This window comes from Oryx dammah, unplaced genomic scaffold, assembly GCF_014754425.2.
Source record: "Oryx dammah isolate SB20612 unplaced genomic scaffold, SCBI_Odam_1.1 HiC_scaffold_20, whole genome shotgun sequence".
Taxonomy (NCBI): Eukaryota; Metazoa; Chordata; class Mammalia; order Artiodactyla; family Bovidae; genus Oryx; species Oryx dammah.
The window spans coordinates 818,968-840,919 of NW_024070204.1; the positions used below are offsets into that span (position 1 = coordinate 818,968).

General features: G+C 59.8%; 1 protein-coding gene across 1 annotated transcript in view; it reads right to left on the reverse strand.

The window, feature by feature from the left end:
* Nucleotides 1–6,270, reverse strand: part of SLC6A3 (solute carrier family 6 member 3) — a 35,394-nt gene extending 29,124 nt beyond the window's left edge. The window contains exons 1-3 of the mRNA XM_040262234.1: nt 5,985–6,270; nt 4,630–4,761; nt 753–978 (exon numbers count right to left, since the gene is read on the reverse strand). Coding sequence (XP_040118168.1) covers nt 753–978; nt 4,630–4,761; nt 5,985–6,270 — 644 coding nt within the window. The remainder of the gene's footprint in view (nt 1–752; nt 979–4,629; nt 4,762–5,984) is intronic.
* Nucleotides 6,271–21,952: the final 15,682 nt, after the last annotated feature.

Genomic DNA, 21,952 nt, shown 5'->3' on the forward strand with positions numbered 1-21,952 from the left:
GGGTCCCGCCCTGCACACCTGGGGTCCCGCCCTGCACACCTGGGGTCTCGCCCAGCTCCGCTGGCCCTGCGGGACAGAGCCCGCCCCTCACGGACCACCCCGGGCCGCTGGCTGCTGATTAAAGGGGTCCTCTGGAAGCCCCTCTGCCAGCCGGGGCCAGGCAGCGGCTCTGCTCACACCCCCAGGCGTATGAGCACCTCCTCCAGGACGGAGTTTATAACTTTCACAGTGAGATGGCCCTCGTGTTTACGCTCATGGTTTTCTACCTCAAAGCAAGTTTTGAAATTGTGCCCACCTGCGATTAAAACCAGAATTATATTTTGGGCTGAGGTTCACTTTTCTAAATTGTCGGTGGACTCATTTCCACCTAGAAACATGAGCAGACTGTGCCCAACCGGGATTTCAGTCCCAAAGGAAGACCGCAGTCACCAGGAGCTTCAGGAGACCGTGGCAGGCCCTGCGAATGTGCTTCTCGGGAGAAGTGGCCTCTCTCAGGACGTGGGGAAGGGCAGCTGGCCTGGGTTGGGGGGAGCCTGTCCGGTTCCCCTTCCTGCAAGGTCTCCCCCCAGGAGCGGAGCGGAGCTGCTGGAGGTGGGGTCAGAAAGAAGCCCCTCGAGAGCCCTGGGGAGCGGGAGGAGACACAGGCCAGGGCGGCGCCTCCCCACAGCCCGGGGGCAGCACAGGCCGGCGGGTGACCCCGGGCCGGCGCCCTCCCCTCCCAGGGACGCTGGCCCCGAGGAGACCCCACTCACTCGAAGTACTCGGCGGCGGGCGTGGTCCTCAGGGTGCCGTTGGTGCCTGAGCTGGCGTTGGGGGCGCGGGCGTCCGAGCAGCGGGGGCTGTTCCAGCTGTGGTTGCAGTGCGTCCAGGGCAGCTCGGTGGTGAAGGAGGAGAACAGGTAATACAGTGCCCAGGCGATGATGACGTTGTAGAAGAAGCCGATGTACAGCGAGATGAGGATGACCGCGTAGCCCACGCCTGGGGAGAGCGGCCCATCAGCGGCGCCCTGCCCCACCCCCGGGAGGCAGCTGCCCCCGGGCTTCCTGAAACCAGGCAGCGCCTCTGAGCACGCTGGGAGACAAGGCCAAGGGTGGGTCCCGCCATCGTCACGGAGGAGGGGCCACCCCCTCCCAGCACCATCCGAGGCCTACCAGACCTGCAGGGCCCGAAGGGGACACCCCGGTACAGCCAGGTCGCCTGCAGACATACGGAGGAACCAAGGGCCACCTTGGCTGCCCACCACCACTCACAGCCAGTCAGGGTCGCCCAGGCTCACAAAAGGTCACCTAGGACCGCCCTGAGTCACCAGGGCAATTTGACCCAGGGGTATCCAGGGCCACCAGCCAAATAAAACCATCAGAAAAATCCACCACTACCCAGGGCCATCTGGGAAGACCCAAGGATACAAAATACCAAGTCAACGAAGGCCACCCCAAGCCACTCAGGGTCCCCCAGGGACATCCCAGGCCACCCTGCCAACAGGGCCCTGAAGGCTGCCCAGGGTCGTCCAGGAATACCCCGTGTCTCCCAGAGCCAAACAAGACCACTAACAGTCACAAAAGGATGGCCAGGGTCTCCACGGCTGCCCCCAGCCTCCCGGGGTCATCCAGGACCAGCCAGGCCTCCAAGACAAGCCCCACCCAGCTGGGCTGCCTATAGCCACCTAAGGCCACTCACGGCCACCTCACTAACCATCCCTCCCCCGGGCCAGTCAGGGCAGACAGAGGCATCTGGGTCCACCCAACATCACCCAGGTCCATGCATGACCACCCAGAATCTCCCGGGGTCGTGCTTGACCACGCAGCGCCCCCTGGGCCTGTCAGAGTGCCCTGGGCAGGGTCACAAGACCTGGAATTTGGGAGAGTCGCTGAGGGGCTCCTGACCGCTGGAGCAGAGTGGAGGGGCGAGCAGTCTCTGGAGCCATGTCATCCTGACCGTGGTGGACAGCTGGTCTGCGGTAAGACCTCTGTCCTGTTCGGTGCTGGACAAGCACTGCTGCGTCCCGCTACTGTGGTTCAGTTTACCCAGCTCCACACAGACTTCTCTCATTTCCACATTCTTTCCCGGCTTTCCTGCTGGGACTGGCTTGGGCATCAGTATCCTGGAACCTCGTGGGCACTGGCCCGGTCCTGCCTTCCTGTGGCCAGGAGGAGCTTATCTTCACAGTGACTTTTGCAGGGAGCACATTGGCTTGTTTTTTGTGGGTCTAACCCTCCTTGTTTGTTGTTGTTCAATTATTAAGTCATGTCTGACTCTCTGAGACCCCATGGTTGAGCATGCCAGGCTCCTCTGTCCTTCACCATCTCCCAGAGTTTGCTCGGGTTCATGTCCGCTGAGTTGGTGATGCCATCCAACCATCTCTGCTGCACCCTTCTCCTCCTGCCTTCAATCTTTCCCAGCATCAGGGTCTTTTCCAATGAGTTGACTCTTCACATCAGGTGGCCAAAGTACCGGAGCTTCAGCTTTAGCATCAGTCCTTCCAATGAATATTCAGGACGGATTTCCTTTAGGATGGACTGGTTTGATCTCCTTCCTGTCCAAGGGGCTCTCAAGCATCAATTCTTTGGTGCTCAGCCTTCTTTATGGTCCAACTCTTGACTACTAGAAAAGCCGTAGCTTTGACTATAGGGACTTTTTCGGCAAAGTGATGTCTTTGCTTTTCAATACACTGTCTTGGTTTGTCATAGGTTTTCTGACCCTTAGGAGAAGCTATTTTCCTGCTCAGGACATTTCATTAAAACTCTCTTCCTGCCCTGAAAGCAGAAAGAGAGTGACTCCAGTTTACTTATGTGCAGACATTAAACAGATCTAGTACCAGGAACAATTCCCCTGGTGGCTCAGTGGTAAAGAATCTGCCTGCAACACAGGAGCCACAGGAGACTTGGGTTCAGTCCCTGGGCCAGGAAGATTTCCTGGAGAAGGAAACGGAAACCCACTCCAGTGTTCTTGACTGGAAAGTCCCACGGACAGGGGAGCCTGGCGGGCTGTATACAGTCCATGGGTCACAAAGAGTCAGACACGACTGGAGCGACTCGTACACAGCACAGACAGGCCCTGGTGCATGGCCCCTCTTGGGAAACATGCTCAGTAGCAGCGATGACAAAATCTATGCTGTCCCTACCAAAGGCCTCCTCTGGGGTGGACCCCGTCCTTGGGGAATAATTTCTCACTGCACTTCTATCCCCTGTGCTCCCCGGGAGAAGCTGGCTCACAGTGGACTCGCCCGGCAGCCGCAGAGTTGGGAAGCCACACGGCTTCCGAGCGCCTCTCAGAAGCTTCCTGGCCGTGAGCTGGCTGTCGGTGGCTGCTGGAAATCTCCAGAAAGTGACAACTCTGTTCACCAAATCCTCCCCTTGTGCCTTGGGGAGCTCAGAGCCACCTTTGACCAAACGCCAGAGCAGATCCAGCCCCGTGTCCCAGGGAGAGTGGCCTGAGCCTCTGGTCCTTCTGCCCCAGGGCTGCGTGCACAGCCAGCCCCCGGGGCGGCCAGGATGCTCACGGTCACAGCAGAGTGACGAGGGCACCTGGGGCTGACGTGGCTCCCAGGGCACGTGGGCTTTGCCCCTCAGCAGCAGCACAGCTGCCCAGAGGCAGAAGGGCAGCAAATACGGAAACAGAAGATAGATCGATAGACGCACTAAGTCAGGTAAGCAGGTGGATGATAGACAGCTGATACGTGATAGCCGGACGGGTGACAGATGGACGAGGCAGGTCCACGGAGAGTGGCGGACGGCGCGCAGGTGGGAGGCAGGGAGGCAGGGTGGGACTGTGGCCTCCAAGTTTTAGTAACCCCCAGTACTTCAGAATGTGATCTTACTAAAGGCAGGGTCTTTACAGAGGAAAATCAAGTCAGGGTGGGCCCTAGTTCACCGCGACTGATGTCCCCATAAACAGGGAAGCCTGGGTGAAGAGACACCCATGAAGACGCAGGGAGAAAACGGCCCCCACGACCGCAGGAGCGAGGCTGGGAGCAGAGGCAGGAGCGAGGCTGGGAGCAGGCCCGCCCCCCTCTCCCCAGCCGCAGAAGGAACCAACCAGCACCCTTGAGTTGAGACCCTGGAACTTCGACAAAACAAACGTCTGTTATTTAAGCCACTCGGTTTGTGGCGCTCTGCATGGCAGCCGCAGCGAACTAGCACCGGTGACAGACAGCAGGTCACAGAACTGCAGACAGGAGGCTGTGTTAGGTTTTCTGCCATGTTAGCACTTTGACAGAACACCACCGCCCAGGAACTGCAGGCTGGCTTCGCCTGGCAGCAAGGACACACGCTCGCAAACCCTCGGTCATGACAGATCCTTAGAGCACGACCGGCATTAAAAGGATGTGTCCAAGTGCCTAGACGCCCAGCAAAGCAGCACAGAATACACACAGCTGTGGCTGACCGGCTATGCAGTCACCCAAGCCATGCCCGCCGGGCCCCGCCCCGCCCCAGCCACGCCCTGGTCCACCGCCCTACCCCACGTCCCGCCCCACCCCGTGCTCCGCCCCTGGCCCACGCCGGCCCACACCCCGCCCCGGCCCACGCCCTGCCCCCCGCCCCCGGCCCCCGCCCCACCCCTCCCCGCGCCAGCCCACCCCGCACCCTGGCCCACACTCTGCCAGGCACGTGGGGCGTCCGCGCCCCTTACCTCTCAGGATGGGGCAAATCTTCCAGACGCCTGCCGCCCCCTCTCTGTTGAACTGCCCGAGGGCCAGCTCCATGTAGAACAGCGGCACGCCGGCGACGACCATGAAGAACAGGTAGGGGACCAGGAAGGCACCTGGGGGCGCGACAGCCCGGTGTCACCCCAGCAAGCACGCCACCGGCCACGCGCGTCCCGGGCACGACCGGTCATCCTTCTTCGAAGCTCCCCGCAGGCTGGGGCTGGGGCTGGGGCTGGGCCTCCGGCGTCTGTGCCTGGCTCCCCCTGTCACCGCACCCTAACACCTCCCTCTGGGGACCGCGGTCATCCCCTGCCCCCAGGTATGCGCAGCAACCGAGAGCAGAGCGGGCCAGCCGGGCCCGGGGCGGCTCTGCTCCTCACTGCTCTCTGCTCTCCACCTGCCCAGCCCTGGGTCCCCTCTCTCTCCTCAGTGGGGATGTATGTCCTCAGCCGTGGGTCCTTGGGGTCCACCGCAGCCTGGCCCCCAGGATGCCAGCCTGCCTCTGTCGGGGGCTGCGGCAGAGCTCTGTTGGCAGATGCCACCCCCAGCTGGGGTCTCTCCGGGCGACGGCGCTCTGAGCACAGAGACTGGGGCCCCGCCGGCTCAGCCGTCCTCAGCCAACTCGCTTTGCCCACGGGAGAGTGGCTCCGCCATGGCTCTTCCGGGGAGGGGCGGGGGAGGCAGGGAGACCCCACAGGGCTGCCTGTCTCGGGTCAACTTCTGTACCTGCTCAGAAACGCCCAGCTGCTCAGGGGTGCCCTGGCAGGCCCTCCCCAAGGAAGTTTCCTGAAGCCCCGAGTGCGAGGCATGGAGTGACCCCAATGGGGTGGCAGCGTCTAGGAGACTCACGGGAAACGAGCACCGATCTAACCAGCTTCTCAGCTTGGACTCAGGGTGACCCGGGCCCATTTCTTAGTTTTCTGCCTTGAACGCAGATGGGGCAGTTCTGGGGCTGGCTGTGCAGGGGAGGCGGGGGCCGGGGAGGGGCGGAGACACATTGCCTGGGCATCCTGGAGCTCCAAGCCCAAGGGCTGCCACACACTTTGTGAGCACTGGGCGGGTCCGTCAAAGAGGCCGTTCTCCAGGCCTTGGAGAATTTTCTTTTCCAAAGTGAAGGCCGCTTTGGGAAACAGGAGGCAGAGTCACAGTGCCTCCAGCCACGCCCTTGCTTTCCTGGCCTTAGCGTCCTCGAACGGACAGAACCAGCAGGGGACGAGACAGTTCTGAGCGCTACCGTGCAAGGTCGATGCGCCCCGCTCCGCCGCGTCCCCCCAGAGCCCGGCCTCCAGCGCCCTCAGGGCCCCAGGCAGGAGGGCAGGAGGCAGGTGGACAGACTCACCCCCGCCGTTTTTGTAGCACAGGTATGGGAACCGCCAGACGTTGGCCAGGTCCACAGCGAAGCCGATCACCGAGAGGAGGAAGTCGGCCTTCTTGCTCCAGGTCTCCCGATCCTGGGCCTCCGTGGGGCTCTGCGGGGGGTTGAGGAGGGTGGAGTTCGTGAGCTGCACCCCGTTTTGCTCCTTGACCAGGACGAGTTCCACCGCCTTTGGGCCCGTGGCGTTGGCCTCCCTGGCCGGAGCCGCCACGGAGGACATCAGGGTCACAGAGCACCTGCCCTCACTCATGGCCCCCTGGGCTCTGGAATCCTGTGCTGCCGCCCTCTCGGTCTTCAGCCAGCGTGAAAGATGAACACACACAGGGAGGCACGGGCTTAGCAGCCAGAAGTGTGTGCACCGGGCGGCGTGAGCAGGGAGGGGTGGCGCTCCAGACTCTTCTTTGGGAGAAGAACACAAGCTGTCCCAGCACCTAAGGAGACAGAGCTGGGATGAGCGGATGACCCCCACTCCTCATGGGGCTGGGAGACAGGCCATGGAGACCTTAGACCCCTGCCCCGCCTCCTCCCCCAGCCCATTCCATAACGTGCAGGGTGACGGCACCCCTAATGTGGTTTCAGTAGTAACGCAAGAGGCTACCTCCACGCTCCCCCCACAGCCACCGTAACGTGATGATCTTCAAATGGTTTTCCATAGTCACTCTTCACAACAGTGCACACGCAGTCTTTACACTCAGCAACCAAAGTCAGAAGCAAAATTTTAAAACCAGGGTCACCCACAGAAAGTCAAAGTTTCAAAGTAGCGATTACAAAAGTCTCCTTCAAGGAACGGCTGCATGTCCACATCCTCTGTGGCCCCGGGACGGCCCAGGCAGGGATGGGAGCTCATAGGACTAGTTCCTGCACGGAGCGGCTTCATCTGGGAAATCACCCCCTAGTCACCTTCACGACAGTCTGGGGAGCGCCATCGGGAGGGATGCAAGAAATCACACAGTCATGCCGGAGAGCAAGGTGGGCCCTCAAGGCCGTGGGCAGCTTCAGACATGACTTCTTCTGGCGTCTGGATGTTTCAACTGCACACGCTTGCAGGTGTGCACGCGCGCGCGCGCACACACACACACACACACACACTCTGAAGCAGAAGGCAGCAGGAGGCAGCGGAAACGGGGTGACTTTCCTCTGCATCCGAGTTTGAACAGAAACTCACAGCACAACTCCTCACAGCACATTCCTGAGACGAATGAAAAGGCACAGAAGGGGCCTGGGGGGAGGAGCAGAGGACCTGGCCTGCGGCAGGGTCCAGGGGAGCAGGCAGGGCTCAAGCAGACCCCAGTGGACGGCTCTGACAGTCGAGCCGCGGATCACCTATTGGGGACTCCCCGGCTCGGCATGTGGGGTGAGCCTGCCCCATGCCTGAAGCCACGGCCTCACAGGCCAGCTTTGGGTACAGAAAGCAAAACGTGCTGCTTGGGCAGCGTGGTTCTGAGCCCAGGACAGAAACAGAGCTGCAGTCTGCCCCTACAGCCAGCCTGGATGCCCAGAGCCTGCACACACCCCTACCTTCCCGGGCATCCCTGCCCCATCTTAGACTGCAAAGGCTGAGCCCTGCGGGGAGAAGCCACACTGAGAAAATCGCCTGGGTTGGATCTGGGGGCCGCTTGCCGAAGTGGCCCCCACCAGGCACAGGTCTAGTTTAACAGGGAGCAAGCAGCCCCGGCCTCACAGGCTCAGCCGGGCAGGGAAGCCAGGGCCAGCCGCCCCCTGCCCAGCGCCCGCTCCTAGCCTGGGGCAGGGCAGGGGCAGGGGACACGGCGGGGGGCGCACACACAAGCCCCGCGCCCTTCTCGGGCTCACACCTCTCGGCCACCTCACCTTCAGATGGCCAGCTGCCCGTTGCAGCGCGCTGTGCATCCCGACTGTCGGCTACTCTTACCTGTGGCCTCCCCCGCACCCCGCCCCGACGGTTCCCGGCCGGGCCCCGCGCCCTCGGCCTCAGACTTCAGGGGACGCCGGTGCGCGGCGCGGCCCACGGGGGTGGCCCGGACTCACCTGCGCGCGCGGCCTCTGCGCCGCTGGAGACCCGCTAGCCGGCGTCCGAGAAAGCTCCAGCTCCGGGCCCGCAGCGCTCACAGCTCTTATCTTGTCGCCGGGACCCCGCCCCGCCGGCCGACGGGGGCGCCCGCCCGCCCTGGCTCCGCCTCCGTGCCGCCCCGGGTGGGCGGAGGGTGAAAGTGGCCGCGCCCCGCGCCCCGGCACCCCGCCCCCGGGAACCCACCGCCGAGTCGGGACGGCGGCGCCGATCCCCCCGCCCGCAGCGCGTTGTGCCCGCGGCCTCGCGCGTCCTGGAGCCTGGGGCTCGTGGGGCCCGGGACGCCTCTGGTCCCAGGCCTCGCAAGACCAAGTGTGAAAGTCGCTCAGTGTGTCCGACTCTTTGCGACCCCACGGACTATACAGTCCTTGGAATTCTCCAGGCCAAAATACTGAAGTGGGTGGCCATTTCCTTCCTTCTCCACGGCCTTCCCACCCCAGCTTGCACCCCAGTGAAGTCCGGGAAGGGCAGTCGCGACGGGGAAGGAGGTGGGCGGCGGGCGGGGATCGAGGCGGGTCTTGCCTCCCTCCGCTTCCTCTCCTCCACGCCGCCGCTGCCCCGACCTCCACCGTGACGCTGTACCCACCCCTCTCCCCAGACCAGTGGTCTGGAACTCTCTCGTCGGTTCCGTCGCCTCCTCCCCCCGCAGCCGCCCCTCCCGAGGTCTGTCTGGCGCTCTGGGGACATCTCCCTGACCAGTCGTCCCTGGCTTGGGAGCGGGGGTCCTGCTGCGACCCCGGCTTCGCCCTGGCGGGCAGTCTCAGACCCCGCCCGGTCTCCGCCCTCTCTCCTCCGGCTGTGCGCCCGGACAGCGAGGTACCCGATCCTCGTCCGGGTCCGGGCTGCAGAGACGCGCGTCCTTCTGTGGCCCGAGAGACGCCTGCGCAGGACCCAGGGTCCGCGCGTCGGGCAAGGAGCGAAGCGTTCCGGCGCTTTGCCGACCTGGAGCGCGAATCGATTGGAACCAAAGGGCTTGAATCACACTCGCATTGGAAAACGATTTCCCCGGATGGCCGGAAACCTCAGCGGTCAATACCCGATCCCTGACCCGGCGGACTGGGATCTTTGCAGAGATGACCCCCCCGCAAGACTGTACATTCGGAACGCGGAGGAATGCAGTTCCCAAGCCACCGAGCAGGTCCAGGACCCTCAGGTGCAGGACGGCGTACAGGTAGGTGGCACCCTGGCTCCGCACAAGGAGGAGCCCCCGGGACCGAGTCCCGGATGGCAACCCTCCCCCTCCCCCTCCGTGTAAGCTTTGATTTTCCCACCTTGCGTCTCTGCAGGGGGGCGTCTGTGGCTCTCCGCTCTGAGCCACGTGCTTGGCAGTGTGCCTCTGCCAGGGCCTGCAGACCACCCTTCTGCTCAATACCACCGTGCTCAGGGCTCCAGCTTCACTCCGGAGATCACATCTCCCTGCCTCTCTCGCAGCCTCCCTACCAGGGGCTGGTACCTGGTGTCCGGCAGGAACCACCCTCCCAGGCAGGACTGGGGTCCAGGGAAGAGCCCAGCACTCAATGTCCCAGCTTCTCTGCTGCTGTAACAAAGATGTCTCAGGCTGGGTGGCTTACAAAGTCGAGTGCCCACAGGACAGAAGGGCCCAGAATCACTTTGGAGCCGCCTTTAAAAGAGCACCGGCCCCATTCCTGAGGGCTCAGCCCCTGCCTGGGCCTCATCACCTGCCAGACCCCCCTCCAGGACGATCCCGGGGCGGGGGGAGGGGGGGTGAGGGCGTCAGCATGGATTTGAGGACGGGCATGGGAGGTGACAGGGATTTCACGAGACGGTGACGCGCCACCTTGAACTCGTGAGGACCAGCGGCCATCCCAGCAGGCTGTCTGCCCACAGACGCTCCACGTCCTGAGTTTCAAGAAAGAAGAGGCATCCTAGGTTGGGGCTTGATGGACAGGGTCATAGGAACACGGGGTGGAACCAGCCAGCTCAGACGTGTGTGTCTGCAAGCACACACACTAGGCCTGGGAAGGCGGGCGGTCCCCGCGGGGGCCAGTGTGGCCCGAGCCTACCCCGACGGGGCTGCCACCTCCGTGCCAGACAGACCCAGACAGGATCGGCCTGTCGCGGCGTCGCTAACCTGCGCGAGGAGAAGGGTGCTGTGGGTGTGCAGGGGTGCTGCCGCCCGCCTGGCCTCAAGATGAGGGGCCCAGGGGGGCTGGAGAGCAGTGACCGAGGGAGCTGGGCCCGCGGCCTGGCCGCAGAGGCCTGAGAAGCCTGGCTGCCTGAAGCTGCTGCGCCTGCATTATCCTGGGCGGGGTTCCCCCCGACCCCCCAGCCCGCACCTGTGCAGGTAGGACCTGTGGGGTTCAGAGCTGATTAAACAGCCAGGCTTCACGGGCTTGGAACTGGGCCCAGGGTTTATCTTCAGAGTGGCTTCTGTTGGCTTGGAGGCCTCCACGGGTGACGGTGACTGAGTCCCGTCCTGCTGACCTCGAGCAGTCGCTCACCGTCTGCTGTGGACCAGCTGCAGCCGCAGGGCCCGGGGCAGGGGGCTGGGGGAGCCTGTGGCCAGGCCGCTGTCCCCACTGCGGCTCTGCCTCACTGAAGGTTGCCGCCAGTGTGGCCCTGTCTCAGCACCCCGACTTCGGGGGGCCGTGTGGGTGCCCCCCCACAGCTGCCCCACCCACAAGAGGATGAAGACCATGCGCTGACATCAGGGTCGTGCCTTTGAGGTTCCCGAGAGGCTGGAGCCCTGGTGGGTGAATGCAGGATTCTATCTGAACATCAGAAGGCCTCCTGGAGGGGAGGGTGGAGGAGCGGGGTGGGATGGAGCAGAGCAGGTCAGCAGTGCGGGACATGCTGGTCCATCCCCAATCCACACAGGCCAGCAGGTGCCTGGCTGGAGGGACACGTGCGTCCTCAAGCTCAGTAGAAGAGCTGGAATGCTCAGGAGTCACCACGCAGGTGACGGGGTTGTTCTGGCCTCCAAGGCTGACTCTGGAGCCAGAAGTCTGAGATCAAGGTCCCGGAGGGGCTGTGTCCTTCCGAGAGTCGAGGGGGAGTCTGGTCCAGACCCCTGCAGCTTCTGAGGGTTTGCTGGTATCCCGGGCTTGTAGAAGCATCACCCCTTCTCCGCTTATGTGCTCACAGATATAATGTGTATGTGTGTGTGTCTGTGGGGGTGTCCATATGTCTGTGTGCTCGTGTGTGTATGTGTGTGTGATGTTGGATCAGGGCTGCCCCAATGCCTCCTTTTACCTTGACAACCCTTGTAAAGAACTCATCTCCAATTAAGGCCACATTCTGAAGTCTTGGGGCTTAGAATTTTGACATCTGAATTTGGGGGCACAGTTCAACCCACAACAAATAGGAACCGTAACAGGCCCTGGCGTGCTGCAGCCCATGGGGTGGCAAAGAGTCAGATAGGACTTAGCGACTAAACAGGAAGAAGAAGCCCATTCTCCAGGGGAGCAGCTCAGAGCTGGTCAGAGTCTCCTCCATCCCGTGGGGCTGCAAAGATCGGACTTGGCTGAGTGACTCAGCATGCGCATGCACACACACACACGCACGCGTGCACGCACACACACACACATGATGTGCGCACACACACACACGGGCAAAGATCGGACTTGACTGAGTGACTTACGCACGAGTGCGTGCACACAGACATACACACGTGCGTGCACACACACGCACACACGCGTGTACACACACTTACACGCACACACGTGCACACATTCGCACACACGCATGCATGCACACGCGCGCGCACACACACACACACTCGCGCACACATGCGCAGGCACACGCGCGCGTGTGCACACGCACGCACACACACAACACACCCACAATCACACCCACACATGCACACACGCGCGCACACACTGACACATGCGTGTGCACACACACACACGTGGTCCTGCAGCTCAGGCTAGGGCACGCAGACTTGGAGGCAGCCAGAACCGGTGCAGGAGAGCCGGCCTCCGGTGAGCTGATGTTCTCAGGGAAGAAGGGACTCTCGGGGGCGCTGCGGTGGAGGGCAGAAGAGAATGCCCCCTCCCAAGGCGCTGGCAGGATCCGAGGGCCCTGGCTCAGGCCTCCTTCCCTCCAGCCACGCTTTAGAAGTGAGGGGCCAGCAGCCCTGTGGCCACACCTTCCTTGCGTCCAGGAGCCCTTGGGTCATCTGTGCGCGGCTCCCCCGCCCCTCCTGACCCTTTGCCCTGAGAGTCGGTGCCCATGGGGCTGGCAGGACTCTGCGTGCCCGCCTGAGGCCCGACCCCAGGTTCACGGGGTCGCACGGCCTTCATGAAGTGTCCTGGTCTCTGTCCACCGCCGTGCTCACCGACCACCCTCACACGGTGCAAAGAGGACCCAAAGAGCCACGGCTTCAGGCGCAGACCCTCAGGGCGCTGCAGGGTTCTCTGCTCGGCAGCCTTCTGCCCTCGGAGGCTCGCGAACGCCCCGGCCCGCCTGCCCCTCGTGTGAGGATGGAGGGCCGTGAGCAAAGAAGGAAGAGCCACGCCGCAGCCCGGGGGGCTCCGCGTGGGCCTGCCGGAGTGAGAAGTTGCCGCCGGGTACCCCCCCTTCCCCGCCCGGCTTTCTCGGGACCGGTGCCCCGCCCATACCCCCCGGCGCCCCCCCCCCCCCCCCCCGGTGCCCCCCCCCCCGCCCCCCCCCCCCCCCCCCCCCCGCTCCGGGAGCCCCCCTCCGGCCCCACGGCCGGGTGCCTGTCCCTGTACCCCCTCACATCCCCGGGCGCCCCCCCACGCCACACACACCCCTGGGAGCACCCCTCCAGCCACACCCCGGGCGCCCCCGGCAAGAGGCTGGAAGCTCAAGACCACGCTTCCCGAGGGCTCGAGGTGGCCTGGCTCAGTCTGCGGTGGAGAGCTGGGCGAGTGCTTGCAGGCAGCTGAGGAGACCACGCAGGAGGCGGGTGGGCGGGTGCATGCCCGAGGTATTCCCAAGGTTGAATGTTGAGGGGAGCCCGGAGCCAGCGGCTCTCCCAGAGGGCACCAAGGCCTAGAGCAGCACCCCCTCGCTCCAAGGGGGCTGTGTGAACCCCAGCCGCACCTAGAGCGCAGATCCGGGGCTCACCCTGAGAACCCATCAGCCCTTCAGCTGGGCTGGGGAGGCCTGGGGGGCGGCCTGCCTTCCTAACAACTTCCTGGGGGATGAGCTGCGGCTGGTCCCCAGACCACACTCCAAGAAGCAGGGACCTGGCTGGGCCCATGGGGTGTGGAAGGTTCTGGAAGACAGGGGTGCCGCGTGGAGCCTCTGGCAGCCCTGCAGGGACTCAGCGCAGACCTTGGGGGGTTTTGGAGAATAACTGAACATTCTTCAGAAAACCCTTGTTCTCATTTGGGGTGAGGATGCTCCAAGCCACAGCCCGGTCCCCCAGGGAGCCAAGCCCCGTCAGTTACAATGCTTGCCCACCTGTCCAGCTCCTACAGAGACTCTCTGTGAGCTGAGGAGCACGTGCCCCCCGCCCCCATCCGTGGCACTTCCTTAGCCCGTTGCTGGGCATCACGGGCACGTCCCACCATATGACTGCAGAAGCATATGGATCCTGCATTGCACCGGCCCTGCCGTCGAGGCAGCTACACTCAGAGGGAGGGGAGTCTTCTTGGGGGGCAGACGCCCCAGCAGGGCGCCCTGAGCTGAGGAGCGGGGAGGGTCAGCGGTGCGGGCCTCGACGCCCTGGCAGGGCGCCCTGAGCTGAGGAGCGGGGAGGGTCAGCGGTGCGGGCCTCGGTGATTCTTGCACATTGGCTAGTGTATCGTGGAGATGTCACAGAAACTTGAGAAATTAATGATAAGAGCCTTATCTGCAGATGACATAATCACCTATGCAGACAATCGGAGTGAATCTACAAGACAGATGCTAGAATTAACAGGGGAAGTGAGAAGGCACTGGATATGCAAACGTCAGCTGTGTTTCTGTGTGCCAGCAGCAACCTACCGTAAAATAAACTCATAGTGATTTCATTTAGAATAGGACCCAAAACAAACTGCCGTGTGTGCAAGACACAGATGTTGAAAACACTGCTGAAGAACTAAAAGGCTGAAGAAGTGGAGAGACCACATCCACGATCTTAAGTCTTGGTGTCATGAAGATGCCAATTCTTCTCAAACTGAAATTCTAACTGGCTTCTTTGAAGACCTCAACCAGTTGGTTCCTAAATGCATAGGGACCCAGGAGAGCCAAAACACTGCTGAAAAAAAACAAGACTGCAGGACATTTTGTAACCCCACCACCCACGTAAAGCTGACTTATTTTCTGTCATTACCTTGCCGTCTGTGCCCTTGCTTTACGAACAGCTTTATTGGTGTTTAATCGATGAACCATAAACTGCACGAGTGTGGAGAGCACAGTTTAGGCGGTTTCTGTGGTCGCAGAATGCGTGCACCGTGAGGATAACACTCCTTGTGTTCAGACCCTCCTCATGCCCCTGCGGACCCTTCCCTGCCCCACCACTGTCTGCCAGCTGTAGATGCCTTCTTCTTCTAGAATTCTGCATTAACGGCACCACACCACAGGACTGTGTTCCGGGCCCCTTCCTTCCAGCGGCATACGTGAGCTGAATCTGTGCTGAGCCAGTGATTCCCTTCTCAGTGCTGACTAGTGCTCCCATCATCACAGACAGAGCACCATCTATTCACCCCTTCACCGGCTGATGGACGTTTGGATCTTACAAATAAAACCCCTGTGAACACTTGCACACAAGTCTCTGTGTGGACATGCGCTCCCATCTCTCTTGAGTAAGAGCTTAGCTGTGGGATGGCTGGGCCATTTGTGTTGATGTGTGTTTAACTGTTTTTTAAAACTGATTGTTGTGCAAAGTGGTGATGCCGTTTGACATTTCCACGGGCAGCGTGTATGTGCGTTTCTCTCGCTCTGTGTCCTTGTCAGCACTTAGAATGGCCACTTGATTTAAATGTTTGCCTTTTAGCCATTGCGGTAAGTGTGCAGTAGACGGCTGTGACAGATTAAACTGGCCCTTCTCTAGGGACTGAACTGTTCTGCAGTCCTGTGTGTGGTTGCCATCCTCATCACTTCTTGTCAAGTCGCGGTTTAAATCTTCTGCACATTCGGGTTATGTGAAAGTGTTAGTTGCTCAGTCGTGTCTGACTCTGTGACCTCATGGACTGTACCCCGCCAGGCTCCTCCTGAGTCCATGGGATTCTCCAGACAGGAATACTGGAGTGGATAGCCATTCCTTTCTCCGGGGGAATCATCCCAACTCAGGGATCGAACCTCAGTCTCCTGCATTGCAGACAGGTTCTTTACCGTCTGAGCCACCAGGGATGCCCACTTATTATGTTAGACTCTTACACAATTGTTGAGTTTTGAGAGTTCTTTATATATTCTGGATACAAGTCCTTCATCAGATAGACGACTTGCAAATGTCTTTTGCGATCTAGGATTGTGTTTTCATTCTCTTAATTGAGTCTTCTGAAGAACAGAAGTTATTACTTTTGATGAAGCCCAACTTACCAGCTTTTTAAATGAATCCTGCTTTTGGTGCTGTATCTGAGAAATTTTTACTTCATGGAAGATGGCAAAAATTTTTCTCCTAAGTTTTTGTCTAAGAGTTTTAAGTTTTAGGTTGCACCCTTGTGTGTAGGACCCGTTTTACACTCCCGTGGTGTAAAGTGTAGGTCGGTTTTGTTCCCTTGTCCTGTGGGTCACGCAGAGACGTGCTGAGAACCTGGGGCACAGCTGTGTGGGCTGCCGACGTGTGTCGTTCACGGGGAAGCCCTCTAGTCAGCCGCACGCCTTAGGGTCACCACGTCCTCCTGGGAGCGACATCCTCATCGTGCATGACCTCGCTTAGGCCCGCTGACCAGCTGGGCTCTGAGACTGGCGTCCACCCCACCTTCTCTTGATGGCGTTGGCGCCGCCCTTTCCCCTTGCCCGCTGGCCTCCGTGTTTGGTGTGCTTGCTAGCGTCACGTGGTCAGGTCTCACTTTTACGTCCTGTCTGACGGTTTCTGCTGGCCGTTCAGTGTGGTGCTGAAAAGCCTGGGTTCAGTCCCTCATGCACCGCCCCGTGCCCTCCACCCCCTTAGCGACGTTTCTGCTGACCTGGAGGCCGGGCGCTTGTTTCTGAGTCCACATCTGCCTCTGCTGGACTCTGAGTCGTGTCTCTCTGCTGTGCTGTTCTGGCGTCTCCTTGGCGTGAGGCACGCCACTGCACACCGCCTCCGTACCGACCCGGGGCCGCTGCTCGTCGCCCCTCCCGGCCACCGTCGTCGCCTGGGTGTCATGAATCCCAGGACGCTGCGTCGCTTTCGCTTCGGATGATCGCCCTGGACAGACGTCTAAACGAGGAGCCGTGTTTCCGTTCCCCCACGTGGTTCCGGCTGAGCCCCCGCAGGCCCGAGTCCAGAGCGGAGTCCCTTTCAGGCTTAAAGGACCTGCATTCTCACTGAGGTGTGAGGTGTGCCGGCTGGCTGGCGATGAATTCTTTCAGCTTCTGAGTTTAGAAACACTTTTGTTTCTCTTTGGTTTTTGATTTTTGGTGTTAAAAAAATTAAAATTGAAAGAAAATACACACTGCAAAAGCGATGTTTTTGCTGCGTGAAGCGTCCTCGGTTCCGTGGACCCCTCAGGGTGCAGCTCTGCCCTCTGCTCACCCTGCTGCCCTGAGCCCTTTTTCTCTGCTGCCTCTGTTCCTCGTCTGGTCTAAGCATCTGATTACGGTGCTCCTGGTGTGTCTCCTCCGTGGCACTCCTGCTTGGAATCCTTGCGCTTCTTGGACCCGGGGGTTCATGGTCTGTGTCCAGCTTGGGAGAGCATCTCTTCGCATATTCCTCGGTGCGCCCTCCTCCTGTGGGGGCTCCGGCGGCAGGTCTCTCGGAGACTTGAAGTCCCGCCCCCAGCTGTTTGCCTCTTGTCTCTGTTTTGTTTGGGGTAGTTCCTGCTGCTGCCCTTCGAGCTCCTTGCCGTCTCTTCTGTGGTGTCAGTCCCCCTGCACCCCAGCCGGGGCGTCTTGCACCGCAGATGCGGTGGCTCATGTCTGCAGGGCTCAGACGCGCGTCTTTTTAGGTTTTGTTTCTGTGTGCACGTTGGGCTGTGCTGGCCCTGTTGCTGCGCGGGTTTTCCCCTTTGCGGTGCTCAGGCTTCTCTCTGTGGAGCTTCTGCTGTTCTGGAGCGTGGGCTCCGGGCTTCAGTCCTTGCAGCTCCTGGATTCTAGAGCACTGGCTCAGTAGCTGTGCAAACGCTCAGTTGCTCCGTGGCCTGTGGGATCTTCCCAGACCAGGGACGGAACCCGTATCTTCTTCACTGGCAGGTGGAGTCTTTACCACTGAGCTGCCAGGGAAGTCCAGGCTTGTGTCTTTCAAAGGACACCTTTTGCATCTCCACCATTCATGGCCAGCCTTGCTTCCAGCCGGCGTTTGAACACGGAGTCCAGCGATTTTGCATAGTGATCGTCAATGCTCTCATCTGCTAATTCCATCACCCGAGTCACTTCCGGGTCTGTTTCTGTTGATGAGTGGTCATCTTTCCTGGAGTTTTGCACCTACGTGACCTCTGATGGGAGGCAGAACGTTGTGAACTTAACTCTTTGGGTGCTGGGTAGTTGTATATCCCTCTGAATATTCTGGAACTTTGGGCTGCAGGCGAGCTCCTTGCAAAGAGTTTGGCCATTCTTTCAGGCCTTGCTTGTAAGCTCTGTATACTGGGGCCAGCGCTGTGTTTGGCCAAGGGGCTACGATTTCTTCATGGTTCAGGCAAAGCCCACCTGAGTTTGCACTGACCACCCCTTCCAGGACAGAGGTGAAACCAGCTACTACGCCTCCATCTTGACCAGAAGCGAAATTGTGGACTCATGAACTTTTGTTACATTGAAAAGAACTAATCAGAGCCTGAGCAGCTCTTGATGACCCCGTGACAGAGACTGACCCTCGGCCCGCAGACCCGGCCAGATTCTTGTGCAGTGGGAGTGCGGAGCTGGGCTCTGCCCCTGGAACAGGAGGCTTCCTCCCCATGAGGACAGACACCGTCGGGCGTAAACGTCTTGAGGTTTATTGAGAGTAGCCCTGAGCCGGGACCCTGAGCCGGGAAAGAGTCTGTTCTGTCAACTGCTTTGTGGGCATTTTTAACGGCAATTAAGTCAGTTTGGTAAAAAAAGGTTGTTCACGTTTTCTGCATAATTGCGCTTCTTCCCTTGGTGGGTCTATCGATTACTGAGAGAGTTGTGTGAAAAATCTCCAACTCTCTTTGCTGATTTATTTGTTTCCCCTGTTCATTCTGTCAGTGTTTGCTTAGCACATTCCGAGCTGCGTTGCTGGGGGCGCACGCCTTTAGGATGACTGGTCCTTCGCGGGAGCTGAACCCTGTATCAGCTGCAGTGTTTGCCTTTGACACCGTAATCCTCCTGGTCTTAAAGGTCACTTAGTGCGGTATTAATCCTGCCGTATCAACTGTCTCAGAGTTATGTTTGCATATTACATATATTTCCTGTTTTTTACCTTTCAGTGTGTGTTTAAGCAGCATATAGTTAGAATTTTTTGTTTGTTTTTTCGTTTGGCCCAGCAACTGTCCTTTAGGAGTTCTGGGTCTGTATTTGATGTAATTACTAGTATGGTTGGATTTAATTTTACCATTTGCAGTTTGTCTTCTATTTGTATTATCTGTCCCCTGTTCTCTTCTTTGCTGTCCGGCTTAGTTTGGATGAAATTATTATCAGAAAACATTCCATTTTATTGCTGCTATAGGCTTGTTAGGCCTCTAAGTTTTAGAAAATTCATTTATTTTTGTTTATTTAGTTTTGGCTGTGCTAGGTCTCTTCTTGCTACATGGGCTTTTCTCGGGTCGGGGCGAGCGGGTCGGCCCTCGAGTCGGGGTGTGCAGGCTTCTTATTAAAGTGGCTTCTCTCGTTGCAGAGCCTGCTCTAGAGTGCGGGCTTCAGTATTCCTGGTGCACGGGCGTAGTTGCCCACAGCTTGTGGGATTTTCCCCGATCAGGGATTTAACCCATGTCCCCTGCAATGGCAGACGGTTCTTAATCACCGGACCACCAGGGAACTGCTTCCTCTGGGTTTTGTTTTCTCTGGAGGCTCACCATACATTTTTAAGTTTTCGCAGTCTCCCTTCAGGTAACACTTTTCTGCGGTCGGGCCCCCACATGCATCTCGTTCTTACCTTTTTCCACCGCAGCATTTTCTTTTCCTCTGGCTGCCTTTAAGTTTCTCTTTACCACCGGCTTCCAGAACCTTTTGTGATGAGCCCTGTGGTATTTTTGTTATATTTATTCGGTTTGTGGCTAATGGAGCTTCTTGGCTGTCTGAGGTGGCAGATTTGGGAGCAGCCCGGCTCACGTCTGTTTGGAGTCTTTTCTGCCCTGTGCTCCCCTCTGGGACTGGTGTCTCCGTGACGGGACCCTTCCTGCTGCTCTGGGTCGGCCTCCTCCTCTGTGTGTGCTGCGTCAGACGCACACGTGGCTACATGAGGGGCTCACGGTGTCTGCTCTGCAGCGAGCGTCTCAGGTACTCCATCCGGGGTGGGACCTGGGTGGTGGCTGTGGCCTCTCTTTTCAGCCAACCCAGCAAGTACAGGGTGACAAGGGTCCGAAGGGTTAGGGGGACGCACACCCCCACCCAGAGGTGAGCCAGGAGCAGGCGAGGCGGGCGTGGCTCTGGCCAGACCCCGCCTGCCCCCTGGCCCCTCCCGTCCTGGAGGGGAAGGGCTTGTTCTGTTGTAATGCAGTCCCTGTCCCCCTTCCCACCTCCAGAGTCTCCGCCAGCACCACCGAGGGCAGAGCTCACCGCCGCTGACCGTCCACCTCGTGTTACGTCGAGAAGGGTTTAGTTCACTGCAAGGGAAGCCTGGCACTCTGAGCAAGTCCCCACCAGAAGCACTGGCCTGACGGAGGGTCAGCGTCTGCCACCTCAGTGCCAGGGTCTGTCCTAACGGGGTGCCCGTGGCATGTCGGATGTGTGTCGAGCTGGTCTTGGCGGGGCCCACACCTGTGACACGGGGTGGGGGGCGGTGGGAGGAGCCAAGGGAAAGCTCTTCTCATCCTCGCCTGGTGACCCCGGGGGCCTGTGTGGCTCTGTGTCTGGGGATGTCCTGGCTCACCGTCCACTGGACACGTGTCCGGCCTGTGGGACTTCGGGGCCAGGTGGTGCACAGTGGCTGGGAAGCGTGAGTGGGGCTGGCGTTTTACTTCTGCAGAAGCGTCAGCGTCTTCTCTCTTCCCCGAGCACCTGCCTGGCGGGTCGCAGGAGAGGGGCTACGGGGCATGGGGACGCAGGGATGCACAGGGTGGGGGCTGCCTGGGGACAGTGAGCGGGGTCACCTGTCGTTGCCCTGAAGCTTCTCTGCTGCCCCGGGCTCGTCCGTCTTCCAGGGCTCAGCTCCCCAGGGTGGGATGCTCCTGCTGGGGGGCACGGTGCAGCCCCTGCTCCGCGAGCTTAGGTGGTCGCAGCCGTCGGGGGTCCTCCTGCAGGGAGGCAACAGGATGGGACGCTGATGACAGCGGGGCGGGGCAGGGCGGGGGCCCTCTGGGTGCTTCTCAGCTCCTCCCCAGCTGATCCGGTGACCAGTGGAGGCAAGACGACAAAGGCTCCAGGTGCTCTGGGAAGAAAATGTGACTCCTTTCTCTTGGGAAAGACCCGACTGGTCAAGGTATGTGGGGACCGCAGCCTCGGGGTGGGGAGGAGGGGAAGGAAGCAGAGGATCCCAGCCTCAGCCGCACACCAGCCCCAGGAGGCGGGACTGCAGTGCCCTCGGGACTGCAGTGCCCTCGTGACTGCCTTCCTGACTGGCGCGTGTGTGTGTATGTTTGTGTTGTGTACACATGTATGCATGCACGTGCGTGTACAAGTGTGCACACGTGTGTGTATGCATGTGCACATGCCTGGGTGCACAGGTATATGTATGTGCACGCCTGCCTGTGTACACATGTATGCACGTGTATGCATACATGTATGTGTATGGGTGTACACACCGGTGTGTACATGCTATGCACACGTGCACATATGTATATGCGTGTACGTGTGCCTGTGTGCACATGTATACACGTGTATGCATATGCATGCACGTGTGCATACGTGTATGTGTGCATGTACCTGTGTATGCATGCACACACCTGTGTACATGTATGCACGCACACACGTACATGCGTGCACACGTGCCTGTGTACACAAGTGCATGCGTGTACACGTGCGTGTCGTGTGTACACGTGTGCCTGTATGTACACGCATGCATGCATGTACAAGTGTGTGTGCGTCACGTGTGTACATGGCCCCTCTCGATGGCAGCGGTGGTAACTGGGAACTTCACTACCTCATTTTTCACGTGGCCGAGCATCTGCTGTCCACTGGCACCAGAACTCGGCAGAGGCAGTGGGACCCCACTTTCTCGGAAGTGAAGCGAGCGCGTGGAGGAGGGGTCATGACATCATGGGAGTCACTGCCTCACAGGGAGGTCAGGATGGACACTGCGTGGCCGCAGCGATGGACAGTGCGGTCCCCAGCCTCCCGCTGCTCTCGGGAGCACCCCATGTTCACAACTCACAGCGTTCGGCTCTCGGGGCTGCAGTACCTCAGCTCTCCCTTCTATTTCTAAATCCTTTACTGAGTTGACGGGCCCGAAGTCAAGATCCCTGCCGGTCTCTACTCAACAGCGTGTGAAGAAGGAGGTGTGGGTTTCACAGAGAAAGGACAGAAACTGACACCACAGGTCTGCAAACAGCCTGGGAGGCTGAGTTCTGGGAAACGTCAGCTGCTGTCTATGTGAGTGTGAAACATCCAGACCCTCCTGTTATCCAGAAAGTGTTTCCTACGGAATTTCAATGACTGTGCTTTCCCAGCCTCCTAGAAAAGCAGCAAGAAACCTCAGGCAGACGGTGCTCCTGTGATGGCCTGAGTCACGCCTGCTGTTGCCTTTCTAATAAAAAAACACACGTAACGAAACACACCC